The sequence below is a fragment of the Phaseolus vulgaris genome, chromosome 7 (genome assembly GCF_051622355.1).
Source record: "Phaseolus vulgaris cultivar YP4 chromosome 7, ASM5162235v1, whole genome shotgun sequence".
Lineage (NCBI taxonomy): Eukaryota > Viridiplantae > Streptophyta > Magnoliopsida > Fabales > Fabaceae > Phaseolus > Phaseolus vulgaris.
In genome coordinates, this window is record NC_143504.1 from 57,255,279 (window position 1) to 57,281,866 (window position 26,588).

General features: G+C 31.9%; 2 protein-coding genes and 2 pseudogenes across 5 annotated transcripts; 1 reads left to right on the top strand and 3 right to left on the bottom strand.

Annotated features, from left to right (window-relative positions):
* Nucleotides 1-1,778: 1,778 nt before the first annotated feature.
* Nucleotides 1,779-16,766, bottom strand: LOC137830582 (uncharacterized; annotated as a pseudogene). The gene is made up of 4 exons (XR_016523209.1): nt 16,640-16,766; nt 9,256-11,040; nt 8,382-9,017; nt 1,779-5,264 (listed from the first exon to the last, which is right to left on the bottom strand). The product of XR_016523209.1 is annotated as an uncharacterized LOC137830582 (transcript).
* LOC137830583 (putative disease resistance protein RGA1) lies at nt 13,024-19,497 on the bottom strand (annotated as a pseudogene). The gene is made up of 3 exons (XR_016523091.1): nt 19,294-19,497; nt 14,415-18,742; nt 13,024-14,317 (listed from the first exon to the last, which is right to left on the bottom strand). The product of XR_016523091.1 is annotated as a putative disease resistance protein RGA1 (transcript).
* LOC137829466 (putative disease resistance protein RGA3) lies at nt 13,145-13,717 on the bottom strand. Its single transcript, XM_068636267.2, has one exon. The coding sequence runs from the start codon at nt 13,715-13,717 to the stop codon at nt 13,145-13,147; it is 573 nt and encodes a 190-aa protein (XP_068492368.2).
* Nucleotides 19,498-20,353: 856 nt separating the features above from the next.
* Nucleotides 20,354-24,325, top strand: LOC137830584 (putative disease resistance protein RGA3). 2 transcript variants are annotated; one of them, XM_068638019.2, is made up of 3 exons: nt 20,521-22,243; nt 22,517-23,304; nt 23,961-24,325. In XM_068638019.2, exons 1-2 carry the CDS (start codon nt 20,716-20,718, stop codon nt 23,266-23,268), a joined length of 2,280 nt encoding a protein of 759 aa, XP_068494120.1. In that variant the 5' UTR covers nt 20,521-20,715; the 3' UTR covers nt 23,269-23,304; nt 23,961-24,325. The 2 variants fall into 2 exon arrangements, with proteins under 2 accessions (XP_068494119.1, XP_068494120.1); XM_068638018.2 differs by having other exon boundaries at nt 20,354-23,304.
* Nucleotides 24,326-26,588: the final 2,263 nt, after the last annotated feature.

Here is a 26,588-nt window from a genome sequence, read left to right on the forward strand (position 1 = left end):
CTACATTTTTAGGAAATCATATCTTGGGAAACACAACTACCTTCTACGTTGCTTCTATTTAACATTAAGTTAACAAATTTGAAGTTTTATGGTCAATCCTTTAAAATGTATTAACAAATTTGTATTATTACTATTTTTAGACTATTATTTTTTTGGTAAGAAATTTCGAAAGTTGTTTTAAATGATTGTTTAAAAGGTGAACACATAATTATTTTAAAAGCGACGATTTGGGTTTTTAAAATTTAAATATTAATTTAATACTAAAATTAATAGTTTACAAAATTATTGTGAATTAAAAATTAAATCGTCTTAAGAATACTAAAAGACATGCATATTTATTAGAAAATATTAAATTTAAATTACTTAAACAAATGATTAAAAAAATATTAAAAAATATAAATAACATTAAACACAAATATTGTTGCGATACTGATGATAAAAGAAAAATATAATCATCACCATTTTTTATTTAAACATTAAAAATTATTCAACATTATCACTTAAAAAAAATTATGAAATAGAAACTAATTTTAGATAAAAAAAAAATAATTAGTTGTATAACTAAATTAGAGACAATTTTATAAACTAAAAAAATTAGTTTTTTTAATTAATTTCTATTATTGTTAAATGATTTTTAAATTGGTATTTAATTAACTACCAAGGTTTTAACTACCAATTATTTAGTTTCTAAATTTGGTAGAAAAACCTGGTTGCTAATTACATACCAATTTAGAAACCATTTAACAATAATATAAACTAATTTATAAACCAAACTTTTTTATTTTTAAGGTGGTTTCTAATTTAGTCAATATAATAATTAATTATTTTTTATTTCTTGATTTTTATTTTATGATTGTATTATAGTATATATATTGTCAACTTGTAAGTCATTGATGCTTTAAGCTACAATTTTGAAACGCTGTCTTTAGAAATTAAATAAGCCACATTAAAAAAAGATGTTGACTTAAAATTTAAACTTATTGAAATTCAATAAAACTTAATCACCTTCCACACTTTGCAAAAAAAAGAGAGCTCAAAATTGCATTCCTCTTCCTCAACTTCTCTCTTCTCTTGTAAACCTCACATTTTCCTTAAAAATTACATTCTTCTTTAACGTTCACATCCACTTCCACTTTTATTTCCATATCTCATTTATGCAAATATTGTTCTTTTTTTTTCTTGATTTTGTTGATTTGTTTCAATTTGATTTTTTTACTTCTCTTTTTGCATGTATAATTTAGGGTTTGTGGGTAGTATAGACGCAATTGGTAACTATATCGACGGAATCTTTTCAGAATAACAAAGTTTTTTTTTTTTACTCAAATAATATACAGTATCAAATAATTACTTAAATAACATACTCTTCAGAATTCAGTTTCTGCAGAATCAATTTCTCAACATGATTGAGTGTAATTTCTCAAAAAAATAGTTCAAAATTAGTTATTTTTGTTTTAATTTCTTTATTTAAAAAAGAAGGAAAGGAAATTTATAATTTTGAGCTTTTAAAAAATTGATTTGGAAAATAATTTCTTAGAAAAATATTAATGTAATTTTTTTTTTCAATTCAGTGTTTTTCTAAATTATTTTGATGTATTATGTATTAAAAAAAATTATATTTTTTAATTCAATCTTGATCGTTTAATTTTTTTTAACTTGATAACGTGAATTCTATCATCTTATTTAATTATTTTCATTTATTAAAAATTATGAGGTTATGTTAATAATATTTTTTTATCAGTAACATATTACTTTATATGAAGCATTATACGTAACAAAAATTATATATCCGAGGTAGTTCTACAAAACATGCACCAAATGTGGCTAAGAGAACCTGATAGAAACATATTACAAAAAGAGCTAGAAGCTTATAAGTGTTTCAATATAGTGTCACATCATTCAGGGATCGAGACCAATGACAGTTTATATACTTCCTTCACCCTTTGAGGCGTCTTTTAAGGACAAAACTGTGACTGAGCACCAACCTTCAAAACGGACAATACTTCGGATGCAGTGATTGACCCTAACGATGCTGTATAACGATTTGAGGTCGGGTCGGAACAATAGGTATCTCATATTCCCAGATTTTACGTTATATCAAATTGCAAACCAAATTATAAAGCAGCTAAATAATAATTATATTTGAATTCTGGCATTGATCTGATATGCTTACAAAATTCATCTTCTGCGAACCAGCGTATGTTTTGTGGTCACCCTATGATCCTTAATATTCAAACAATGTGGTCATAGCAAGAGTGCTCTGCTCCCAATAGACAATAGGGCAAAATTGCAAGGCCTGCTTCTGCATTTGAGCCGTTGTTGCCCATGTTACAACACCCACAAATAAACTTATGTGAATAATATAAAATAATGCTGCAGTTAGTGTAAATTAACATGAGTCTTTTATTGTTTTTGTTGAAATTTTTTTGAACAACAAGGGATTGTCTCCCTCACCTAAATCAATATATAATGGTGATAATGATATTTCCTTGGTTGTTAATAGATAACAAAATGAAAGTCATCGAATAACATGACAAATTTGTTATCTATAGACCAACAAAATGGTATAATCTGTGCAAAGAAGAAAAACATTTCTTTTAAAATAAAATAAAAAATGTCAAAAATAATAATTTAATAGAAAAACAAAAGGTTAAAATTAGTACCTTCAACTCTTTGTATTATTATGAGGATTCTTCTTCATTTTCTGATTCATCAATGTAAACTCGTTTGATGTGTGATATCTTGTGCCAATCCTGTCCAACTTCTGGCTTCAATCTTTTGCGTAATTCAGGACAACCAATGATTTCTAAATCTTTAAGATTTGTGAGGTGATGCATGTTATCAGGGAGTGACAACATATTTGGACAATTGCAAATGCTAAGTATTTTGAGACAAATTGTAGATGGTAGCCAGTTGGGAAGCTCCTCAAGATTGATGCAATTGCCAACTATTAGGGATTCTAAAGAGTTCGCAGATCCTTGTAACCATTGAGGAAAAGTGACCAGTTGTGGCAATTGATTAAGACCAAGACACTTTAACCTTAAATTGGGGATTTGACTTTCAATATCCATTGACAATTCCAACTTGTCACAACAGTAGATAAATAAAACCTCTAAATTTCTTATGGCATCGAAGGACACCGATTTTAGACTTCCACATTCGTTCAAATACAAATTTTTAAGTGTGGAAAGTTGTATTCCTTCAAACAGTGACACAAAATTATGGCAATCACTGAAAAACAAATGTTCTTAGAGAAGTCAAATTTGCAATCACTTCTTTAGGAAAATAAGGTAGTGTGGTGGTTATAGCCAAGTGACGAAGGCTAACTAGAATTTTTATTCCTTTGGGTAATGTTTGTAGCTTTATGCATCCTATAAGGATCAAAGTTTGCAAATTTTGAAGTTTGCATTTGCATATTGAATCAGGGAGTTCCTTAAGTTTTTGATTTTGTGCAAGACTGAGGTATCTTAAATGTTTCAACTTTCCGATGCAACGAGGCAGACTCTCGTATTCGGAATATTGCAAGTTTAAAATCCTCAAGTATTTGCACCTTGACACCAATGTATTCAAAAAATCTTTATTGTTCCCTGCTTTACGAAATATCATAGTTCTGAGACCTGTGGGAAGAAGAGATTCACCATAAAAATTATTTTCCCCAAATGTCAAATGTTGGGTACCCTCAGATATTTTTGGATTGTGGAAATCTATTGTTTCAAACTCACCTTTTGCGATATAAGTTGCAAGATCATGCACCAAATCATGTAACTTAAAAGAGTACTCACTCCCTAAGTCTTCATAATCTGAAAGAAACGATCTTGTCCATAGTTCATGCAAAAATTGTCTCGCAGCATCAATCGTTGATTCACCTTCCTTTGGTGGGGGAAGAAAACCAAGTGCTTCCCACAACACAGAAACTTCAGAACTAAAGATATCAGTATCCTCTTTGTAAAGGGAAAAAGAAGCAAAACATGGTTTTAAATACGAAGGAAGTTGATCGTAACTCAGTTTCAGAGCAGGTAAAATGCCTTTTTCATTTTGTTTTAAATTCCAAATCTTATTATCTCTTATGGACTCCCACTCTTTTTTATCAACCCTCGAGAATAGTGAACTCCCCACTGTTTTCAGTGCTAATGGTAAGCCTCCACATTTTTTTACAATTTCTTCCCCAATCTCCAATAGTTTTGGATGTTATTTTTCATCTCCATCTTCAAAAGCAGACTTCACAAATAGAGAACGAGAATCCTCTTTAGAGAGGCATTGTAGAAGGTACGAATTTGAGGATTTAGTGTGCATCATGGTAGCTATTTCATGGCTACGTGTAGACAGTAGGATTTTACTCCCTTCAACACCTACATCTATTATTTCCTTCAACTCACCCCATCTTGCACGATCCTCGTTCCACACGTCATCCAACACAAGCAAGAACTTCTCACCTTGAAGTGTATTTCTCAAACGATTTTGAAGTTGCTCAGTCTCAGAGTTATTGAAGTTTTCCCTCGTTGGGTTTGGAGCAGAATTGAGAATTTTAATGAGGACATTCCTAAGTTCAAAATCATTAGAGACGCACACCCACATCTTCAACGAAAAACATGCATCAATGTTGGTGTTATTGAAGACCAACTTAGCAAGTGTGGTTTTTCCCAAGCCCCCATTCCCACAATGGGAATAACAGAAAGAGTTTGGTGATGAACATCTTGCACCAAAAGTTTGACTATTTCATTTTGATCATGTTCCCTTCCTGTAACATTGGAAGGGTTTACATGAGAATGAGTCATTTCCCTCACGTGCACCACACGTGTATCTTGGTCAATGATTTGAAGACCAAACATGCTTCTTTGGGCTGCAAGTTTGGCCAACCTGGTGTTGATATGTTGAATGCGATGCGCCATTCTAAAACGATAAACAAGAGGATTACTTGTTGAGAAGAAATTGCGTACCTTCCTTGAGCAATCACCATAGGTTTTGACAATGTGCTTGGCTTCACACTCAAAATCATCAACTATGTCTTCAGCATCAAAAAAGACGCGCTTGACCTGTCTTAGCCATTCGCTCAGTGCACTGCTCAGCGGATTCTTTTGCTGAGCATCTAAGAGAACACCTCTGATGAGTGCCATAGTTGCTTTCATCTCTTGTAGCTCGCTATGCACACCAAAAGCCAAAGAAGCTTCTTCAACGGCATGAGAAAGAAGCTTTCCAATGAGCGAATCTGCGAAACTGAAAAGAAGTGATTCGGCCATGATGTGGTTTCGGGAAAGAAAAATGCAAGGCTACAATAGTTGTTTGGTGAATGATTTGACATGATTATGCTATTTATAAAACAATGCTTAGTTTGGTATATGATATTCCCACACACTCAAAATTCGTATGGCCAGCCTAATACAACTAATGTGACATAAAAGAAATTGTATTAGCTGGAGTTGGATTAGTGTGTGAATCTATGCTTTTTATAATAAGTTCATTTCAGTGTAAGCATGTTGCTGTCTATATTCATTCTCACTAATTCAAATGTATTAAACAACACCCATTACACTACCACTTTCTTCATTTCTTTAACTTATTTGACTTCAGGAAAATATTAGTTGTTTATAAGTTTTATGCTACGTCCATCCTATGAACTTGTGATAAAAAAAAATCAGTAAATGAAATAAAAAATGATAAAATAAATTGAAGTGTTTTGATTACATATTATTTTATGGTAAGTGGATCCTATTTCTCCTATATTTTAGGAAATCATATCCTGGGAAACACAACTACCTTATATTTGGTTGCTTCTACTCAACCCTTGCCAGCTACCACAAAACGACTACATTAATTTTTTTTTTCCTTTGAGGTGGGAATTCAAGTGGAGAATCGAGTATTAAAAAAATTAATTTAACAAATTTGAAGTTTCATGGTCAATCCTTTAAAATGAATTAACAATTTTGTATTATTACTATTTTTAAACTAATTATTTTTTGGTAATAAATTTCAAAAGTTGTTTTAAATAATTGTTTAAAAGGTGAACACATAATTATTTTAAAAGCGATTGGGATTTTTAAAATTGAAATATTAATTTAAAACTAAAATTAATAAGTTACTAAATTATTGTGAATTAAAAATAAATCATGTTAAGAATACTAAAAGACATGCATATTTATTAGAAAATATTAAATTTAAATTAATTAAACAAATAATTAAAAAATATAAATAACATTAAACACAAGTATTGTTGACTGTGGCGATACTAATAACTTAAAATGAGCATAATCATCGCATTTTTTATTTAAACATTATAAATGATTGAACATTATAAATTGCCAACTTGTAAGTTATTGATGCTTTAAGCTGCAATTTTCAAATTGGAAAAAGATGTTCACTAAAATTTAAAACTTATTCAAATCCAATAAAACTTAATCACCTTCCACACTTTGCGCAAAAAAAAAAAAAAAAAAGAGCTTAAAATTGCCTTGTTCTACACAAATGCCTTGTAAAAGGATAGTTATATATAATCTAAGGAGAAGGAGAGCAAATTGAATAAGGGATAAAGTGAGATGTGATTTGTTGTATTCATTGAAAGTATTTACTGTATTCGTAAAGCAACACAACCAATTTCAGAAAATATTTTATCTATATTCGATAGTATCACTTAGATTTTCTTTCTTTATTGAATCATGTATATCAAAAAATATTTTAATTATATGTGATAGAAACATTTATATTTTTGTGTTGATATATCAGTTTAAAATATGTATATTTTTTTTGGTAAAAGAGATACTCGTATCGTATTGATTTAGTTTGGAGGAGATGAAAGAACACGAACAAAATGGGTCTGAGGAGAAATGAAGCAAGAGTGGTGAATTTGATGGATATTACCATTAATATTATTATTTACTATTTATAATGTTAATAGTATTAATGGTATTGATAATACTAATATTAATAACTATAATCATACTTAAAAATATAATAATAATGATGACAACAAAACTTGTGTGATATAATAGTTAAAGCTTTTTTGTCGGTTAAGTGACTTGTCTTTAATAATAATTTTCATAATAACATGTTTTTTTATTCGGATTGGTGTATTGAATTATTGGTGTGTAAAAGATTTATCAAAAAAGGAAAAGATAGAGGAATAAGGATGGGGTAACCAAGGTTTGTTAAGGTTAGAGATGGTGTTTTTTTTTATCTTTGGGTATGGGATAGACGTCGTGGTTTCTGTATTGTGCAATCCCCTTCAAAGCGAGTATTAGGTTAGATGACGTCTTTGTTTTTGTAAAAGTGTTGAAGTATCTCTAAAATACATCCATTTTTTTTTTGTCGATAAAAAATAAATAAATAATAAAAAAATATAAATAACCTTTAAAATTACCTACATTTATTACCTTGTCTATTTACTTTTGTATCTAATCATTAGAAGTCATTTTAGTTTTCGGTTTTAGTAAACACATTGCACTTCACATATACCTTTTTCATTTAGATTGCAAAAGTTATATTTAATAAAGAACTAATTTCTTAATTGTTCATATATAACTAATCCATATCTAAGAAACGTTGTTTAAACCTAAATTTGTCTGAATATTTAAAATAAACATTGGTGCTGATTCTGACCCAACAGTTTGAGATGCTGACCAAGAAATAGGTACAACTTCAATACATACTTTACAACTAAGGAAGAAACTAACTTTGATTCCTGACTTTTGATGACTCCTTCTTAGTCACAAACTTTGCATTTGAGTTCCTTACACTTTTATTTTTCATTTTCATTTTAAAATTAATATCTTGAAGTTGGGCATGTTTATTAATTAATTGGACATCTTTTAAATTTATATTTATAAATTTTATTCAATTTATAAGTAATTAAAATGTAAAAAAATGCATAAAAATTGAATTATACAAATTTTGGAAATATGAAAAAAATAATAAAAAAATCTTTCAAAGTAAATTCTTAATTGGTTGTTCTGAAATAAATTTAAAAAACTACTTTTTCTAACCAGCTCGTTCAAAGATAATGGTATAGAAAACATCTAAAAAAGGACATATATTCTCTATTTTTAATTGATCTACACTCGAAGTTCACACTACTATTACAAAATATTAACTTTATCGATGCTTTGTTTTGTATTAAAAAACCATTGTTTTGAAAGTACACAAGTGAAAAAATTGTGCAAAATTATTAGTACATATTTTGTATGTAATAAGATCTTCCATGGCCTCTTGCTAGATTATTCCCTTGTGAAAGGTGGAGAGAGCGATGAAAAGGTATAACCTGTGTAAAGAGGAAAATTCTTTCTTTTAAAATTTAAAAAAAAAGAACTTGACAAAAATAATAATGCAATAGAAAAACTTAGTACCTTCAACTCTTGACTGTGTTATTCAGAGAGTTATCCTTCATTTATATCAACCTCTTTGATGTGTGATATCTTGTGCCAATCCTGTCCAACTTCTGGCTTCAATCTCTTGCATAATTCAGGACAACCATAGATTTGTAACACTTCAACATTTGTGGCCTGATCCATGCTATCAGGGAGTGACATGAGATTTGGACAATTCTTAATTTCAAGAAATTTTAGACAAATTAGAGATGGTAGCCACGTGGGAAGCTCCTCAAGATTAGTACAGTTGCTAATTGCCATTGATTTTATAGAGTTCGCAGATCCTTGTAACCACTGAGGCAAAGTGACTAATTGTGGCAAGGCATTAAAAACAATAATATTTAACCTTAAATTAGGAATTTGGCTTCCACCACCCATTGACAATTCCAACTTGTCACAGTTGGAGATAAATAAAAGCTCTAAATTTCCGATGGAATGGAAGGACACCGACTTTAGACTTCTACAGTCAGACAAAGACAAACTTTTAAGTGTGGAAATTTGTACTCCTTCAAACAGTGACTCCAAATTATGACAATCACTAAAACCTATTCTTTCTAAACAAGTCCAGTTTGCAATTGCTTCTTTAGGAAAATCAGGTAGTGCGAAAGTTATAACCAAGACACGAAGGTTAATTAGATTTTTTATTCCTTTGGGTAACGTTTGTAGCTTTATGCATCCAGTAAGCATCAAACTTTCCAAATTTTGAAGTTTGCAAACAGAATCAGGGAGTTTCTTAAGTTTTTTATTTTGTCCAAGACTGAGGACTCTTAAATGTTTCAATTTTCCAATACAATTAGGCAAACTCTCGTATTCAAAATCTGCTAACACTAAAACCCTCAAGCATTTGCACCTTGACACCAATGTATTCAATAAATTTTTACTGATCCCTTCGTTAGGAGATAACATAATAGTTCTGAGACCTGTGGGAAGAAGATTTGTTGAATAGAGAACTTCCCACCGTTTTCACTGCCAATGGTAATCCTCCACATTTTTTTACAATTTCTTTCCCAATCTCCAATAGTTCTGGATGTTTTTTCTCATCTCCATCTTTAAAAGCAGACTTCACAAATAGAGAACGAGAGTCCTCTTCAGAGAGACATTGTAGAAGGTAAGAATTTGAGGATTGAGTGCACATCATGGTAGCTATTTCATGGCTACGAGTAGTCACTAGGATTTTACTCCCTTCAACATTTGAATCTATTATTTCCTTCAACTTATCCCATCTTAAACTATCCTCATTCCACACATCATCCAACACAAGCAAGAACTTCTGACCTTGAAGTGTTTTTCTCAAATGATTTTTAAGTTGCTCCATCTCAAATTCTTTGAAGTTTTCGCTAGTTGGGTTTGGAGCAGAATTGAGGATTTTAATTAGTACATTCTCAAGTTTAAAATCATTGGAGACACACACCCACATCTTCAAGGAAAAACATACATCAATATTGGTGTCATTGAAGACCAACTTAGCAAGTGTGGTTTTTCCCAAGCCTCCCATTCCCACAATGGGAATAACAGAAAGAGTTTGGTGATGAACATCTTGCACCAAAAGTTTTACTATTTCATTTTTGTCATGTTCCCTTCCTGTAACATTGGAAGGGTTTACATGGGAATGAGTCGTTTCCCTCACGTGCACCTCACGTGGATCTTGGTTAATGATTTGAAGGCCAAACGTGCCTATTTGGGCTACACGTTTGGCCAACTTGGTGTTGATATCTTGAATGCGATGCGCCATTCTAAGACGATAAACAAGAGGATTACTTGTTGAGAAGAAACGGCGTACCTTTCTTGAGCAACCACCATAGGTGTTGACAACATGCTTCCGCATCGCTTCGCACTCAAAGTCATCGACTATGTCTTCAGCATCAGAAAAGAGGCGCTTGATCTGTCTCAGCCATTCCTTCACTGAATTGCTCAGCGGATTCTTTTGCTCAGCATCTAAGAGCACACCTCTAATCTGTTCCATATGTGCTTTCATCTCTTGTAGCTCGCTATGCACACCAAAGCCCAAAGAAGCTTCTTGAACGGCATGAGAAAGAAGCTTTCCAATGAGCGAATCTGCTAAACTGAAGAGAAGTGTTTCTGCCATGACGTGGTTTAGGGAATGAAAAATGCAAGGCTACAATAGTTGTGTGGTGAATGATTTGACATGATTATGATTATGATTATGGTATTTATAAAAATATGTGTTCCTGTTGTTGTTAGTTTGGAATATGATATTCCCACACACCTAAAAGTCATATGGCCAGCCTGGTACAATTAATGTGCCATAAAATAATTTGTATTAGCTGGAGATGGATTGCCGTGTGAATGTATGGTTCTTATTATATAATAAGTTGATTTTAGTGTAAACATGTTTGTGTGCAAATTCTGACTAATTCAAATCTATAAAACACTCATTTCTTTAAGTTGTTTCAATTCAGGAAAATATTTTGTTTCGTAGTTCAGTTCTCACTGACCCAAAGGGGTTTTTAGTTCTTGATAAGTTTTATGCTGGGTCGATCCAATGAAGTTGTGAGAAAAGAATCTGTAAATAAAATAAAAAAATATTAAATGTTATCAATCCAACATGAATACCACAACTGTTTTTGATTATCAAATATTATCCTTCCTTGCAGCAGACCACCAATGATTCCTTTGAATGAATTATTGGAGTTTGATGTTGTAGAAAGCAAATCACTGCTTTGAATTCCTGACATGTGAACAATAATCACAACTGCATGGGTTCACCAAGTTTTAGACAACAAAGACACATCAATCACAGAGTAATTACACTACAACATTATAAATGGCCACTGGCAAGTCATTAATGCTTGAAGCTGGAAATTGAATAAGCCACATTCAAAAAAGATGTTGACTAAAATTTTAAACTTATTCAAACCCAATAAAACATAATCACCTTCCACACTTTTCACAAAAAGAGAGCTTAAAATTGCATTCCTCTTCTAATCTCAACTTTTCTCTCCTCTCTTCTAATTAAACCTCACATTTTCCTTAAAATTACATTCTTCTTTAACGTTCCAATCTCGGTTTTTTTTCTTGATTTTGTTCATTTGTTCCAGTTTGATTTTTTAACTTCTTTTTTGCATGTATAATTTAGGGTTTGTGGGTTGTAATTTTTTTGGTTTTATTTATTTTGGTTTTAATTTTTTTAGTTAAAAATTATGTGAAGTGATTGAGACAAAAACATATCTCATACTAGTTTGATAAGTTTTTTTGTGAAGATGAAGAAATTAAACGATAATTTACGATTATATATTCTTTATATCAAAATGCTGTATTAGAAAGGAAGAACCACATAGTCACGGAGAATACTACATCAGTGTCAAAGAGTAGAAAATTTTGCCATATACTTTTTGAATTTTGAATAGAAACCAATTTTAGATACAATATCAACTTATTGTATTAACTGAAGTTGGATTAGTGTGTGAATGTATGGTTTTTATAATAAATTGATTTTAGTGTAAGCATGTTGCTGTCTATATTCTGACTAATTCAAATGTATTAAACAACACCCATTACATTACCACTTTCTTCATTTCTTTAACTTATTTGACTTCAGGAAAATATTAGTTGTTTATAAGTTTTATGCTACGTCCATCCTATGAAGTTGTGATAAAAAAATCAGTAAATGAAATAAAAAATGATAAAATAAATTGAAGTGTTTTGATTACATATTATTTTATGGTAAGTGGATCCTATTTCTCCTATATTTTAGGAAATCATATCCTGGGAAAACAACTACCTTATATTTGGTTGCTTCTATTTAACATTCTACTCAACCCTTGCCAGCTACCACAAAACGACTACATTAATTTTTTTTTCCTTTGAGGTGGGAATTCAAGTGGAGAATCGAGTATTAAAAAAATTAATTTAACAAATTTGAAGTTTCATGGTCAATCCTTTAAAATGAATTAACAAATTTGTATTATTTCTATTTTTAAACTAATTATTTTTTGGTAATAAATTTCGGAAGTTGTTTTTAATATTTTTTAAAAGGTGAACGCATAATTATTTTAAAAGCGATTTGGATTTTTAAATTTTAAATATTAATTTAAAAATTTCCTATATGGCAGATTATAAGTGTCTTATAAATTTGAGTATTTTTTTTAAAACATATGGTGATTTCTCGAGTCAATATGTTAATAATTCTAAGAGTAGTTTTTTCACCATGAATGATTCTACCAGATTTGTCACCAAAATTCAGGGTATTTTTTCTTGTAGTCATGGTTGTTTGCCTTTCACTTATTTAGGAGTGTCTATCTTTGTTGGTGTCGTTTTTTTCAACCTTTTTGCTGATAAAGTCAAATTGAAGATTGCTTCTTGAAAAGGTAAATTTCTTACTATGATGGATCAGATTAAGTTGGTCAATACAGTGATTACGAGTCTTTTAGCTTATAGTTTTAATTTGTATAAATGACATGTTTCTCTTCTTAAGCAAGTTGAGCAGTGGTGTCGAAAATTTATGTGGACTGACGATATTCTAAAAAAAGGTATAACTACTGTTAATTGAGCTACGATTTGTTCTCCCCCTTGAGAATGGAGGTTTGAAGATTATTAACCTTCACCATGAAAATAATGTATATCTTCTTAAGGTTGTTTGGATCTTTACTTATAAAGACATACCTTGGTCTTTGTTTTTGAAAGCCAGTTTAGAATGATTTTTGTTGTGGTGGAAGAAGACCAAGTCCTCGCCCACAATATAGAAATTTGAGAAATTAGAATATTAGCATGCTCTTCGCAAAGGGAGAAAGAAGCAAAACGTGGTTTTAAATATGAAAGCAGCTGATCGTAACTTAGTTTGAGGCAGGCAAAATGTCTTTTTCATTTTGTTTCATATTCCAAATCTCATTATCTCTCACAGACTCCCACTCATTCTTATCAACCCTCAAGAAAAGAGAACTGCCCACCGTTTTCAGTGCCAATGGTAAGCCTCCACATTTTTTTACAATTTCTTTCCCAATCTCCAATAGTTCTGGATGTTTTTTCTCATTTCCATCTTCAGAAGCATATTTCACGAATAGAGAAAGAGAATCCTCTTCAGAGAGACATTGTAGAAGATACGAATTTGAGGATTTAGTGTGCATCAGGGTAGCTACTGCATGGCTACGGGTAGTCACTAGGATTTCACTCCCTTCAACACCTACATCTATTATTTCCTTGAACTCATGCCACCTTTCAGGAACCTCATTCCACACATCATCCAACACGAGCAAGAACTTCTGAACTTGAAGTGTATTACTCAAACGATTTTGAAGTTGCTCCGTCTCGAAGTTATTAAAGTTTTCCCTATTAGAGTTTGGAGTAGAATTGAGGATTTTAATGAGCAAATTTCTAAGCTCAAAATCATTAGAGACACACACCCACATCTTCAACGGAAAACATGCATCAGTGTTGGTGTCTTTGAAGATCAACTTAGCAAGTGTGGTTTTTCCCAAACCTCCCACTTTTATTTTTCATTTTCATTTTAAAATTAATATCTTGAAGTTGGGCATGTTTATTAATTAATTGGACATCTTTTAAATTTATATTTATAAATTTTATTCAATTTATAAGTAAATAAAATGTAAAAAAATGCATAAAAATTGAATTATACAAATTTTGGAAATATGAAAAAAATAATAAAAGATCTTTAAAAGTAAATTCTTAGACTAAATTGGTTGTTCTGAAATAATTTAAAATCTAATTTTTCTAACCAACTCGTTCAAAGATAATGGTATAGAAAACATCTAAAAAAGGACATATATTCTCTTTTTTAATTGATCTACTTGAAGTTGACACTACTATTACAAAACATTGACTTTACCGATACTTTGTTTTGTATTAAAAAAACCATTGTTTTGAAAGTACAAAAGTGAAAAAATTGTACAAAATTATTAGTACATATTTTGTAGGCAATAAGATATTCCATAGTTTCCTGCTATATTATTCCCTTGTGAGGTGGAGAGAACGACGAAAAGGTATATAACCTGTGTAAAGAAGAAAACTCTTTCTTTTAAAATTAAAAAAAAAAAACTTGACAAAAACAATAATGCAATAGAAAAGCCAAAAGGTTAAACTTAGTACCTTCAACATGTTATTGAGAGAATTATCCTTCATCTATATCAACTTTTTTTATGTGTGATATCTTGTGCCAATCCTGTCCAACTTCTGGCTTTAATCTTTTGCATAATTCAGGACAGTCACAGATTCGTAAGTCTTCAAGATTTGTGAGGTGATGCATGCTATCAGGGAGTGACAAGAGATTTGGACAATTGACAATTTCAAGTATTTTGAGACAAATTAGAGATGGTAGCCACTCAGGAAGCTCCTCAAGATTGATGCAACCTTCAATTATCAAGGACTGTAAAGAATCCACAGACCCTTGTAACCACTGAGGTAAAGTGACCAGTTGTGGCAAGACATTCAAAAAAAGAATCTTTAACCTTGAATTGGGGATTTGGCTTCCACCACCCATTGACAATTCCAACTTGTCGCAATTAGAGATCATTAAAACCTCTAAATTGTTTATGGCATGGAAGGACACCAACTTTAGACTTGCACATTCGTCCAAACACAAAGTTTTAAGTGTAGAAAGTTGTATTCCTTCAAACAATGACTCCAAATTATCACAATTACTAAAATATAAATGTTCTAAAGAAGTAAAAGTTGCAATCACTTCTTTAGGAAAATCAGGTAGTGTGGTGGTTATAGCTAAGTGACGAAGGCTAATTAGATTTTTTATTCCTTTGGGTAACGATTGTAGCTTTATGCATCCACGGAGGATCAAAGTTTGCAAATTTTGAAGTTTGCAGACTGAATCAGGGAGTTCCTTAAGTTTTTCATTTTGTGCAAGATTGAGGAATCTTAGATGTTTCAACTTTCCGATGCAGCGAGGCAGACTCTCGTATTCAGAATATTGTAAGTCTAAAATCCTCAAATATTTGCACCTTGACACCAATGTATTCAAGAAATCTTTATTGTTCCCTCCGGTATGAAAGATCATAGTTCTGAGACATGTGGGAAGATGAGCTTCACTATAAAACTTCTCTTCCTCAAAAGCCAAATGTTGGGTACTATCAGATATTTTTGAATTGCGGAGATGTATTCTTTCAAACTCGCCTTTCCCAATAGACACTGAAAGATCACTCACCAAATCATGCAATCTAAAGCGACATGCACCCCCGAAGTCAATATAATCTGAAAGAAACGATCTTGTCCACAGTTCATGCAAAAATTGACTCCCAACATCAATCGTTGATTCACCTTCCTTTGGTGGGGGAAGAAAACCAAGTGCTCCCCAAAACATAGAAACTTCAGAACTTAAGATATCAGCATCCTGTTGGTAAAGGGAAAAAAAGCAAAACATGGTTTTAAATATGAAGGAAGTTGATCGTAACTTAGTTTGAGAGCAGGCAAAATGCCATTTTCATTTTGTTTTAAATTCCAAATCTCATTGTCTCTTATGGACTCCCACTCTTTCTTATCAACCCTCGAGAACAGTGAACTTCCCACCGTTTTCACTGCCAATGGTAACCCTCCACATTTTTTTACAATTTCTTCTCCAATCTCCAATAGTTGTGGGTTTTTTTTCTCATCTCCATCTTCAAAAGCAGACTTCACAAATAAAGAACGAGAATCCTCTTCAGATAGACATTGTAGAAGGTACGAATTTGAGGATTTAGTGCGCATCATGGTAGCTATTTCATGACTCCGAGTAGTCACTAGGATTTTACTCCCTTTAACTCATCCCATCTTACATGATCCTCATTCCACACGTCATCCAACACAAGCAAGAACTTCTGACCTTGAAGTGTATTTCTCAAATGATTTTGAAGTTGCTCCGTCTCAAAGTTATTGAAGCTTTCCCTAGTTGGATTTGGAACAAAATTGATGATTTTAATGAGTACATTCTTAAGTTCAAAACCATTAGAGACACACACCCACATCTTCAAGGGAAAACATGCATCAATGTTAGTGTCATTGAAGACCAACTTTGCAAGTGTGGTTTTTCCTAGGCCTCCCATTCCCACAATGGGAATGACAGAAAGAGTTTGGTGATGAACATCTTGCACCAAAAGTTTGACTATTTGATTTTTGTCATGTTCCCTTCCTGTAACATTGGAAGGGTTTACATGAGAATGAGTCATTTCCCTCACATGCACCACACGTGTATCTTGGTCAATGATTTGGAGGCCAAACATGCTTCGTTGGGCTGCAAGTTTGGCCAACCTGGTGTTGATATCTTGAATGCGATGCGCCATTCTAAGACGATAAACAAGAGGATTACTTGTTGAGAAGAAATGGCGTACCTTCCTTGAGCAGTCGCCATAGGTTTTGACAACGTGCTTTCGCAAGGCTTCGCACTCAAAGTCATCAACTATGTCTTCAGCATCAGAAAAGACGCGCTTGACTTGTCTCAGCCATTCGCTCAGTGCACTGCTCAGCGGATTCTTTTGCTGAGCATCTAAGAGCACACCTCTGATGAGTGTCATAGTTGTTTTCATCTGTTGTAGCTCACTATGCACACCAAGCGCCAAAGAAGCTTCTTTGACGGCACGAGAAGTGACCTTCCCTATGAGTGATTCTGCAAAGCTGAAAAGAAGTGATTCCGCCATGCTGTTGTTTTGGGAGAGAAGAATGCAAAGGTAGAAAAGTTGTGTGGTGAATGATTTGACATGATTAGATTATGGTATTTATAAAACAATGGTTAGTTTGGTAAATTTTCCATACAGACAAAACTCGTATGCCGGCCTAGTACTCGAATTTATCATAAAATAAATTGTATTAGCTGGAGTTGGATTAGTGTGTGAATCTATGCTTTTTTATAATAAGTTGATTTTAGTGTAATCATGTTGCTGTCTATATTCTGACTAATTCAAATGTATTAAACAACAACCACTACCACAATCATGTTGCTGTGTATATTAGTTGTTTATAAGTTTTATATGCCAAGTTGTGATAAAAAAAATCTGTAAATGAAATAAAAAAATGAAAAATTTAGATTGAAGTGTTTTGGTTACATATTATTTTATGGTAAGTGGATCCTATTTCTTCTATTAGGTTACTTCTATTTAACACCTTCTACTCAATCCTTGCCGGCTACCAGAAAACGACTACATTAGTTTTTTTTTCCCTTTGAGGTGGGAATAAGTGGAGGATAAAAAAATTAATTTAACAAATTTGAAGTTTTATGGTCAATCCTTTAAAATGTATTAACAAATTTGTATTATTACTATTTTTAAACTAATTATTTTTAAGTAATAAATTTTGGAAGTTCTTTTTAATATATTTTTTTATTTAAAAAACGAATAAATAATAGAGATATTTTAAGAATATTTCAACTCTTATACAAGCAAGTCATCTATGGTTCCATGAAGCCTATCAAAGACAAAATTCTAAATCAGATAAAAGTAGTAGAATAATGGCAACCTAAGACTCCTTATATTCAAAAATAAAATCAACAGAAAAACTATTCTAAACTAACTACATATATCTATCAACATACCTTGCAAATCATATAAAACCACCTTCTAAAGTTGTTTTTATAGATTTAATGCATATCAGCTGCTTAAGGCACCGATCATTGTATAAAAGGTGAACGCATAATTATTTTAAAAGTGATTTGGATTTTTAAAATTTAAATATTAATTTAAAACTAAAATTAATAAGTTACTAAATTATTGTGAATTAAAAATTAAATCATGTTAAGAATACTAAAAGACATGCGTATTTATTAGAAAATATTAAATTTAAATTAATTAAACAAATAATTAAAATAAATAGTAAAAAATATAAATAACATTAAACACAAATATTGTTGACTGTGGCGATACTAATAACTAAAAATGACATAATCATCACAATTTTTTATTTAAACATTATATATTACCAACTTGTAAGTCATTGATGCTTTAAGCTGCAATTTTCAAATTGAAAAAAGATGTTGACTAAATTTAAAACTTATTCAAATCCAATAAAACTTAATCACCTTCCACACTTTGCCCAAAAAAAAAGCTTAAAATTGCCTTGTACTACACAAATGCCTTGTAAAAGAGTTATAAATAACCTAAGTAGAAGGAGAGCAAAGTGAATAAGGGATAAAGTGAGATGTGATTTGTTGTATTCATTGAAAGTATTTACTGTATTCGTAAAGCAACACAACCAATTTCAGAAAATATTTTATCTATATTCGATAGTAACACTTAAATTTTTCTTTCTTTATTGAATCATGTATATCAAAAAAGATTTTAATTAAATGTGATAGAAACACTTAGAATTTTGTGTTGATATATCAGTTTAAAATATGTATATTTTTTGGTAAAAGAGATACTCGTATTGATTTAGTTTGGATGAGATGAAAGAACACGAACTAAATGGGTCTGAGGTGAAATCAAGCAAGAGTGGTGAAGATCCTGCGATGAAAAATTCAACTCCATAAGAGAAACGAACTACCTCTGAAATTGAATCTAAGAGTTTTAGTTCTAAACAAGATGTTTCTAAAAGTCAGAACAATTTAATAGTTTCAACTTCACCATCAACATCACCTATAGGGGGAATGTTAAGAATCAATCAGGACTAAGTTTCATTTGGTCATCAACACAAGGAAGTCCCAAATAGTATCATCATACTCAAAAAAAAAAAATATTCTCTTACTTTTAAACACAGTGTAAATTCTAATTTGTCTTAATTAAACTTAATCAACCATCTCTATCAAAATTTTGATAATCAAGCAGAGCATAACACTTAATCAATCATAAATCTCAAATGTCACATCTACACAAACAATTCCGAAAAACAAGTGAAACACCCATAAACCAAATCTCAACTCAAACACGGCTAAAAACCTCCATTCCAGCCAACCCCTAAATCTTCGAACATCATAGAGAACATTGAACGTGAGTGAACCCTTCAACAACAAAACCCTTGAACAGTACAAAAAATAGAAGAATGAAAAATTGCTTACCTATTTGGAGCAAACACAGAAACCGGCACACTTCAGCTGAAGAAAAATGTTTTTGGAAGAATGGAGACTGAAGAATAAGGAAGAAATAAGCCTTCAGCGAAAACCCTGAACAGTAAAAAAAAGAACAGAAAATTGCTTAACTTATTTCGAGCAAATGCAAAAACCAACACACTTCAACGGAAGAAATAAGAAGAACGAAAAAGTGAAAAGTGAAACCATTACCTATTTGGCACACTTCAGCAGAATGAAGAAGAAATAATTCAACCGTAAAGAATTTAGCCCAAAAGTTTTAGGGTAAATTTTTTTAATACATTTAAAATTTTATCATTTGAAGACCCACGATTTTCTAACTATTGTCTCGTGGTTCACAGTGGTTTAAAGTGTTTATGATTTAGGGTTTTGTTATGATATTATAAAATTCAGACACTCCTCTTGCGTGTCAGTATTATATCGAACATCGACATTCGTATGATCTTAGTAGGATATGTATCCATGAAGTGTCCAATTCAAAAAGTATTTGTTATATTTTTTATAATTTTAGTACGCTTCTAACACAATTTAAAAAAAAAATACATTAATTTTCTAAAAATTTATTGTAAATTTTTTTATTATGATTATAAAAATAAGAAAAAAAATCATTTTGAACAGTCATAAAAAATATCTTTCTGCTCTTAAAAATAATCAGAGACATACTTGTGCATATAAATCTTTATTGTCAATTTATATAATTTATAATTATATAATATATAAATCTGTATCCATGTATCCTACGTTTTAAAAATTATACGTATCTTTGTGTCTGTGTCTTTGTGTCTGTATCGTATTAATGTCCGTCCTTTATTTCTGGGCTATAGGTTATGGCTGGGCTATGCTATAGGTTAAAAGGCATTTTGAAAAGTAATGAATGGAAGGAATATTAGTCAAATGGAATAAAAGGATTTTAAAACAAAATTGTACATTAATTTTTATATGTGATTGACTCTGCACAAATAGACACCCCAACAACCAAACTACTAAACTACAAAAGTCTTTACTTGGGGTGTTTGATCTAATTGAATATATTAGTACAACTGGGAATAGTGCATTCAAAATTTATTATAACTCATTTTCATTTGGGTTGAACCTCTGTAGTGTCTTCAGCGTAATATCTGTCTTTCTATGATCCTATCTCAACCTTACAAAGATGCACGTTATAAAACATCTTGTTGACTTTTCATAAACGTGTGCAACCTCGAAACCTTTGAACAAAGAATGATTTTCACTGCCAAGGTAACATCACCCACCAATTTTCATCTTCCAAAATAGAATTTTGCTACAATCAGAGCTCTCCAATATTGACTAGACTTTTCACAGTACTTCATGATGCCAAGATAAGATTCAGAACAAAACCATTTCTCTCTGCATTCTTATCTACCCAAAGTCATGGCCGAATCACTCATTTTCGCGGTTGCAGAATCACTTATAGTGAAGCTCGCTTCTCGAGCTGTCGAACAAGCTTCTTTGGCGTTGGGTGTGTACCAAGACCTACAACAGATGAAAAAGACCATGGCAATGATCAAAGCTTTCCTGTTAGACGCTGAGCAAAAGAGGCAGCAGAACAATGCTTTGAGCGAGTGGCTAAGACAGATTAGGCAGGTGTTCGCCCGCGCAGAAGACATAGTTGACAACTTTGAGTGCGAAGTGTTGCGGAAGCGCGTTGTCAACACTCATGGCAGCTTCTCCAGGAAGGTATGTCGTTTGCTTTCAACTAAGAATCCTGTGATTTACCGTTTTATAATGGGGCGTGAGATAAAAGACATCAAGAAGCAGTTAGAGAAGGTTTTAGCTTATGGGCACATGTTTGGTCTTCAAAGCAGTGACAACGACACAGTTGTTGTGCATACGAGGGAAATGACTCATTCACATGTAAATGTCTCGAATGTGGTCGGAAGAGAACATGATAAACAGAAGATAATAGAGCTTTTGCTGCAAGATGGTGATTATGACAGAAGTGTCTCAGTAACTTCCATTGTGGGATTTGGAGGCTCGGGAAAGACCACGCTCGCAAAGGTAGTGTTCAATGACACCAAAGTTGAGGAATTTTTCACGTTGAAGATGTGGGTGTGTGTGTCTAATGATTTTGAACTCAGGAATGTGCTTATTAAAATTCTTAACTCTGCTCCTAACCCCACCAATGAAAAGTTCAAAAATTTAGAGACTGACCAACTTCAAAATCGTTTGAGAAATACCCTTCACCGTCAGAAGTTCTTGTTGGTCTTAGACGATGTATGGAACGAGAATCATGTTAAATGGGGTGAGTTGAAGGAAATCATAGACATGGTAGGTGATGAAGGGAGTAAAATCTTGGTGACTACTCGTAGTCACTCGATAGATGCCATGATGCGCACTAAATCCTCTAACTCTTACTTTCTAAAAGGCCTTTCTGAGGAGGATTCCTTATCTCTGTTTGTGAAATCGGCTTTTGATGATGGAGAAGGGAAGAATCATCCAGAGTTGATGGAGATTGGGAGACAAATTGTGAGAAAATGTGGAGGAATACCATTGGCGGTGAGAACTTTAGGAAGTTCTCTGTTCTCAAGGGTTGATAAAAAAGAATGGGAGAATATAAGAGACAACGAGATTTGGAACTTAAAACAAAATGAAAATGACATTTTGCCTGCTCTTGAATTGAGCTACGATCAACTACCTTCCCATTTGAAACGATGTTTTGCTTGCTTCTCTCTTGCCTCCAAGGACTTTGATGTTTCTAGCTCTTATGTTGCTCTGCTGTGGGAGGCACTTGGTTTTCTTTCCCCATCCAAGGAAAGCAAAACAACACATGATGTTGCTAATGAATTTTTGCGTGAGCTATGGTCAAGATCTTTTCTCACAGATTTTCTTGACATGGGGAGCACATGCAGATTTAAATTACATGATTTAGTCCGTGATCTTGCAGTGTACGTTGCCAAAGGTGAGTTTCAAATATTGTATCCCCACAGCACAAGTATATCTGAGCATGCCCAACACTTGTCATTCATTGAAAATGATATGCTTGGCCAAGATCTCGTTCCCATAGGTCTAAGAACTATCATTTTTCCCATGGAAGCTACTAATGATGCTTTCTTGAATACCTTGTTGTCGAGGTGCAAATACCTCAGAGTTCTAGACTTGAGTTATTCTATATACGAGAGTTTGCCTCACTACATTGGAAAGTTGAAACATTTAAGATATCTCAATCTTTCAGGTAACCAAAAACTTAAGGGACTCCCGGATTCAGTGTGCAAACTTCAGAATTTGCAAACTTTGGACCTCAGAGGTTGCATAAAGGTACAAAAACTGCCCAAAGGAATTAGAAAGTTAATCAGCCTTCGTAGGCTGCTTGTAACCACAAGGCAACCAGATTTCCCTGACAAAGAGATTTCAAATTTGGCTTCTATAGAAACATTAGAACTCTATTCTTGTGATAATTTGGAGTCATTGTTCCAAGCTATACAACCTAGTAGTCTTAAGTTTTTGCATCTTTCTGGTTGTGGGGGTTTAAAGTCTCTTTCCTTTCATGTCATTGCAAATTTAGAGAGTTTGGTTATCTTCAAATGCAGTAAGATGGAATTGTCAATGGGCCTTAGCAACCTTAGTTCCATACCTGATTCAAGGTTAAAATTGCTTGTTCTTCAAAGTTTGCCACAGTTGGTCACTTTGCCCGAGTGGTTGCAAGGATCTTTGAACACACTGCATTCCTTGCTAATTGTTGACTGCAACAATCTTGAGGAGCTTCCTGAGTGGCTGTCAACTTTGACCTGTCTCAAACTACTTATAATTGAACATTGTCCAAGGTTGATCACACTCCCTGACAGCACGCGTCACCTCCGAAACCTTGAACATTTGGAAATCAATGATTGTCCTGAATTATGCAAAAGATGTCAGCCAGGAGTTGGATTGGATTGGCACAAAATATCCCACATCAAACAAGTTATCATTGGTGAACCAGAAGAGTAGAAGGAACTCTTGGATAACACAGTCAAGAAGTTTAAGGTATCAACTTTGGCTTTTGACAACTTTCTTTTTCTATTTTGAAAGAATCAAATTTTCTGATGTACATATAACTTTATACACCAACAATGCCCTATACATATGTAATTGAACATCATTAGCATATTGACTAGGACCCTTTTCCATATGGCAAAAAGGGCATTTTATCCTCTTCAGAAGGGACAGCAAGGGTATACCTTCAATTCACAGAAGATATGTGATAAGCCTTAGGTGTTATGGGGTTCCCTAGTTCCCATATCAGATTAGTATGAAATATTAGGTAGAGTGTTTAAGTGTTTGGTTCTTCTCCTTTAATAGCTAGCTTTTGAGGGTAAGTTCCCAAATACTTGATACTTGATACTTACCAATAGTTTAATTGCGTGACTTTCCTAGAACTATTGAAACACTTAGTTTAATTCAATGTTTTAAATATGATCTTAACTTTGTGAAACATTAAGAACATTCAGAGTTATAACTTTAGACTCTGTTTTATCTTTTCTGTATATTGACTTCCAAATGATAATCCAGTGATTCAATTCATGGCTATCTCTAAGCGAAAAGACAAAATCATATAATCATCTGGAAATATTTTCATGCATATTTTCGGACAATATTCTAACTTTTATTTTTTCCCTCTGTATTTTCTGTTAAATTTGTAGCTGTGATTTTGTATGTGATCTTGTCCACATCCCCAGCCGCTAGGCAACGATAAATAACAATGGCTGAATTCCAGATCCCCACAGATTTTGATGGAAGGCTCTTTTCTTGCTGATGGTTACGAGACTCTTCTTAATGATGTGTCCATGTCAGACGTCCGTATCGGATACTGACACTCATACGATACTTGTATGACACATATAGGTGAATTGTCAAATTCAAAAAATACTTCTTAGATGTCTGACAATTCTATACGACCCTAATACAATTGTAAAAATGAAAAATACATTAATTTTTTAAAAACTCAAACTTATTGTATAAATCTTTATTATGATTATAAAAATAAGGAACAAATCATTTTGAATCATGAGAAACATCTTTACGATAAAAAAAAATTAAAACATATTTTTTCATATAAATTTTTATTATTAAATTATATAATTCATAATTATATAATATATAGATATGTGTTTTACATTTTAAAAATTATATATATCTCCGTATTATATTAGTATTCATGTCAAAATATCTGTGTTATATTGATGGGCTATCTCTTTATGTGCAAGTAAGAATGTTATTCTTTAAGAAAATATAAGTTTAACATAAAAATTTACTGTCAAATTTTATGCATAAATATTTGACTAAAATCTAAAAAATGAAATGACTTTTCAAATTCAAGATTACATATTATCAGAACAGCCACAAAATTGAAAACATACATTGCAGAAGCAACCAACAAAGTAACTACATTCAATTCATTTATTTCTTGATATCTTCTTTGCCATCTGCAAGAGTATGAACTTAGCGAATCAGTTGAAATAAATATGAAGGAAACACATTTCATGGAAAAGAAAATCTGTAAAACATTGGCAAAAAGAAAGATGCTACAGTAAATGATAAGCAAAGAACACTTCAATGATTAAAATTGGGATTAGAGATCACTGCATGATTGATGTTGTTCAGTCTATCAGAGATGATGTTAGTGCAAACCTTGACATGTGTGTCTAGAGGCACCGTCACACTGATTCATTGGATCTTCTGTAACACCACTTTGCTGTTTGACATAACTTATTAAAATATCAATAACTTTATATAAAAAAGTAGATTTTATTAATTAAATTATAACTTTGAATAAGATGAAACAGATTCAATTGTTAATGGCCCTGATGGGTTTATACAAAAATGGAAAAAAGAATCTATTTATAATCCATTAAGTTTGACTTGTAGAACTTAAGGCATGTTCTTAGATACCTTAACTTTCTCCTAATCACACAATTTTTTTATCTTGCATGCATTCTATTGCAATGGAAGAGAAGAAAACCTTCATGCAAAAAGTAACCTACCCCACCTCACTTGCATTCTTTTACCCTTTTAGATATTCTATCAAATTCCTCTTCCCAAATGTTTCTCATTGTCCAAAAGGGTTCCATTATTAACAAACAACACCCCATTGATCATTTCTCATTGTCACCAAGGGTAATGGTTCTCTATCTCATTTCACATATTCAACTGTAGAAATGAGGTTCTTATAGCATTAGAAGATCTATAGAATATGACAGCAAACAAGTTTCATTTGTCTTAACTATGGGAGGTTTGAAGGCCTCTAAGATAGAACTTGTGAGAAAGAAGGTTTGGGTTCCATTTAGTATACATAGCAAAGGGTTGAAGGGTTCCAAATTAGCACTGGTGAGATCAAAAGTTCTTTTCTTTATGTTTTATGTTTATGACTTTCTTTGATTTACCAAACTGCATCATTCCCAACAAAATTGTGAATCAAGTTCTTTTGCAAAATTATTTCATTTTCTATATATAACATTGCATAGCTTTACCACATCATTCCAATTCAACACAATATGCATACGGCTAACATTATCCACAAACCCAAATTTTGAACACAATTTTTCTTTTGTTTATCGAAAAAAAAAAAATTTACACAAATATTTTCCAATCATATACTAATTTAGAATCTAAAATATTAGTAACCTGGATAACTAATTTAGATACCAATTTAGAAATTATTTTATAAATTTTTATTAATAATAAAAATCACTTTAGATATAAATAATTTTTTAGTCTCTAAATTAGTATCCAAATTAATTAATATAGTGACTAATTATTTTTTGTCTTTAAATTTAGTTTTTATTTAATATTTTTTTTTAGTGTGTTTGGATTAGGTTAGGATAATTTTACTTGAATACTTTTGATTTTGGTTCAATAATTTAACTGTCTAAATGTTAAATTTAGGCAACTAATTGAGTTTTTATAGATTATGCATATCATGGTTTTGATACAAATATTTGTGTTGCTATATATTTGGTTTTGAAGTTAAACATTTGCAGGTGAAGTTGAAGAATGGCGCACTCATCTGCGAACTCAATTTCAAGATATATAGATTTAGAAGAAAGCAAGTAATTTATTTGAAGAGGAATTCATCTTTCATTTGAATCTTGGGTAAGCAAAAGCTATATTTTATAATAAACCTAATACGTCATTATTCACTAATTCTCACACATAATTAGAGAAGTTTTGTGTTACTTCTTAAGATGGTAAATAAGATATATCTTGCAAAAACAGTGAAAAGGGATATTGTGTGTACAAACTATTCTCTTTAACCCTTTCAATATAATGAT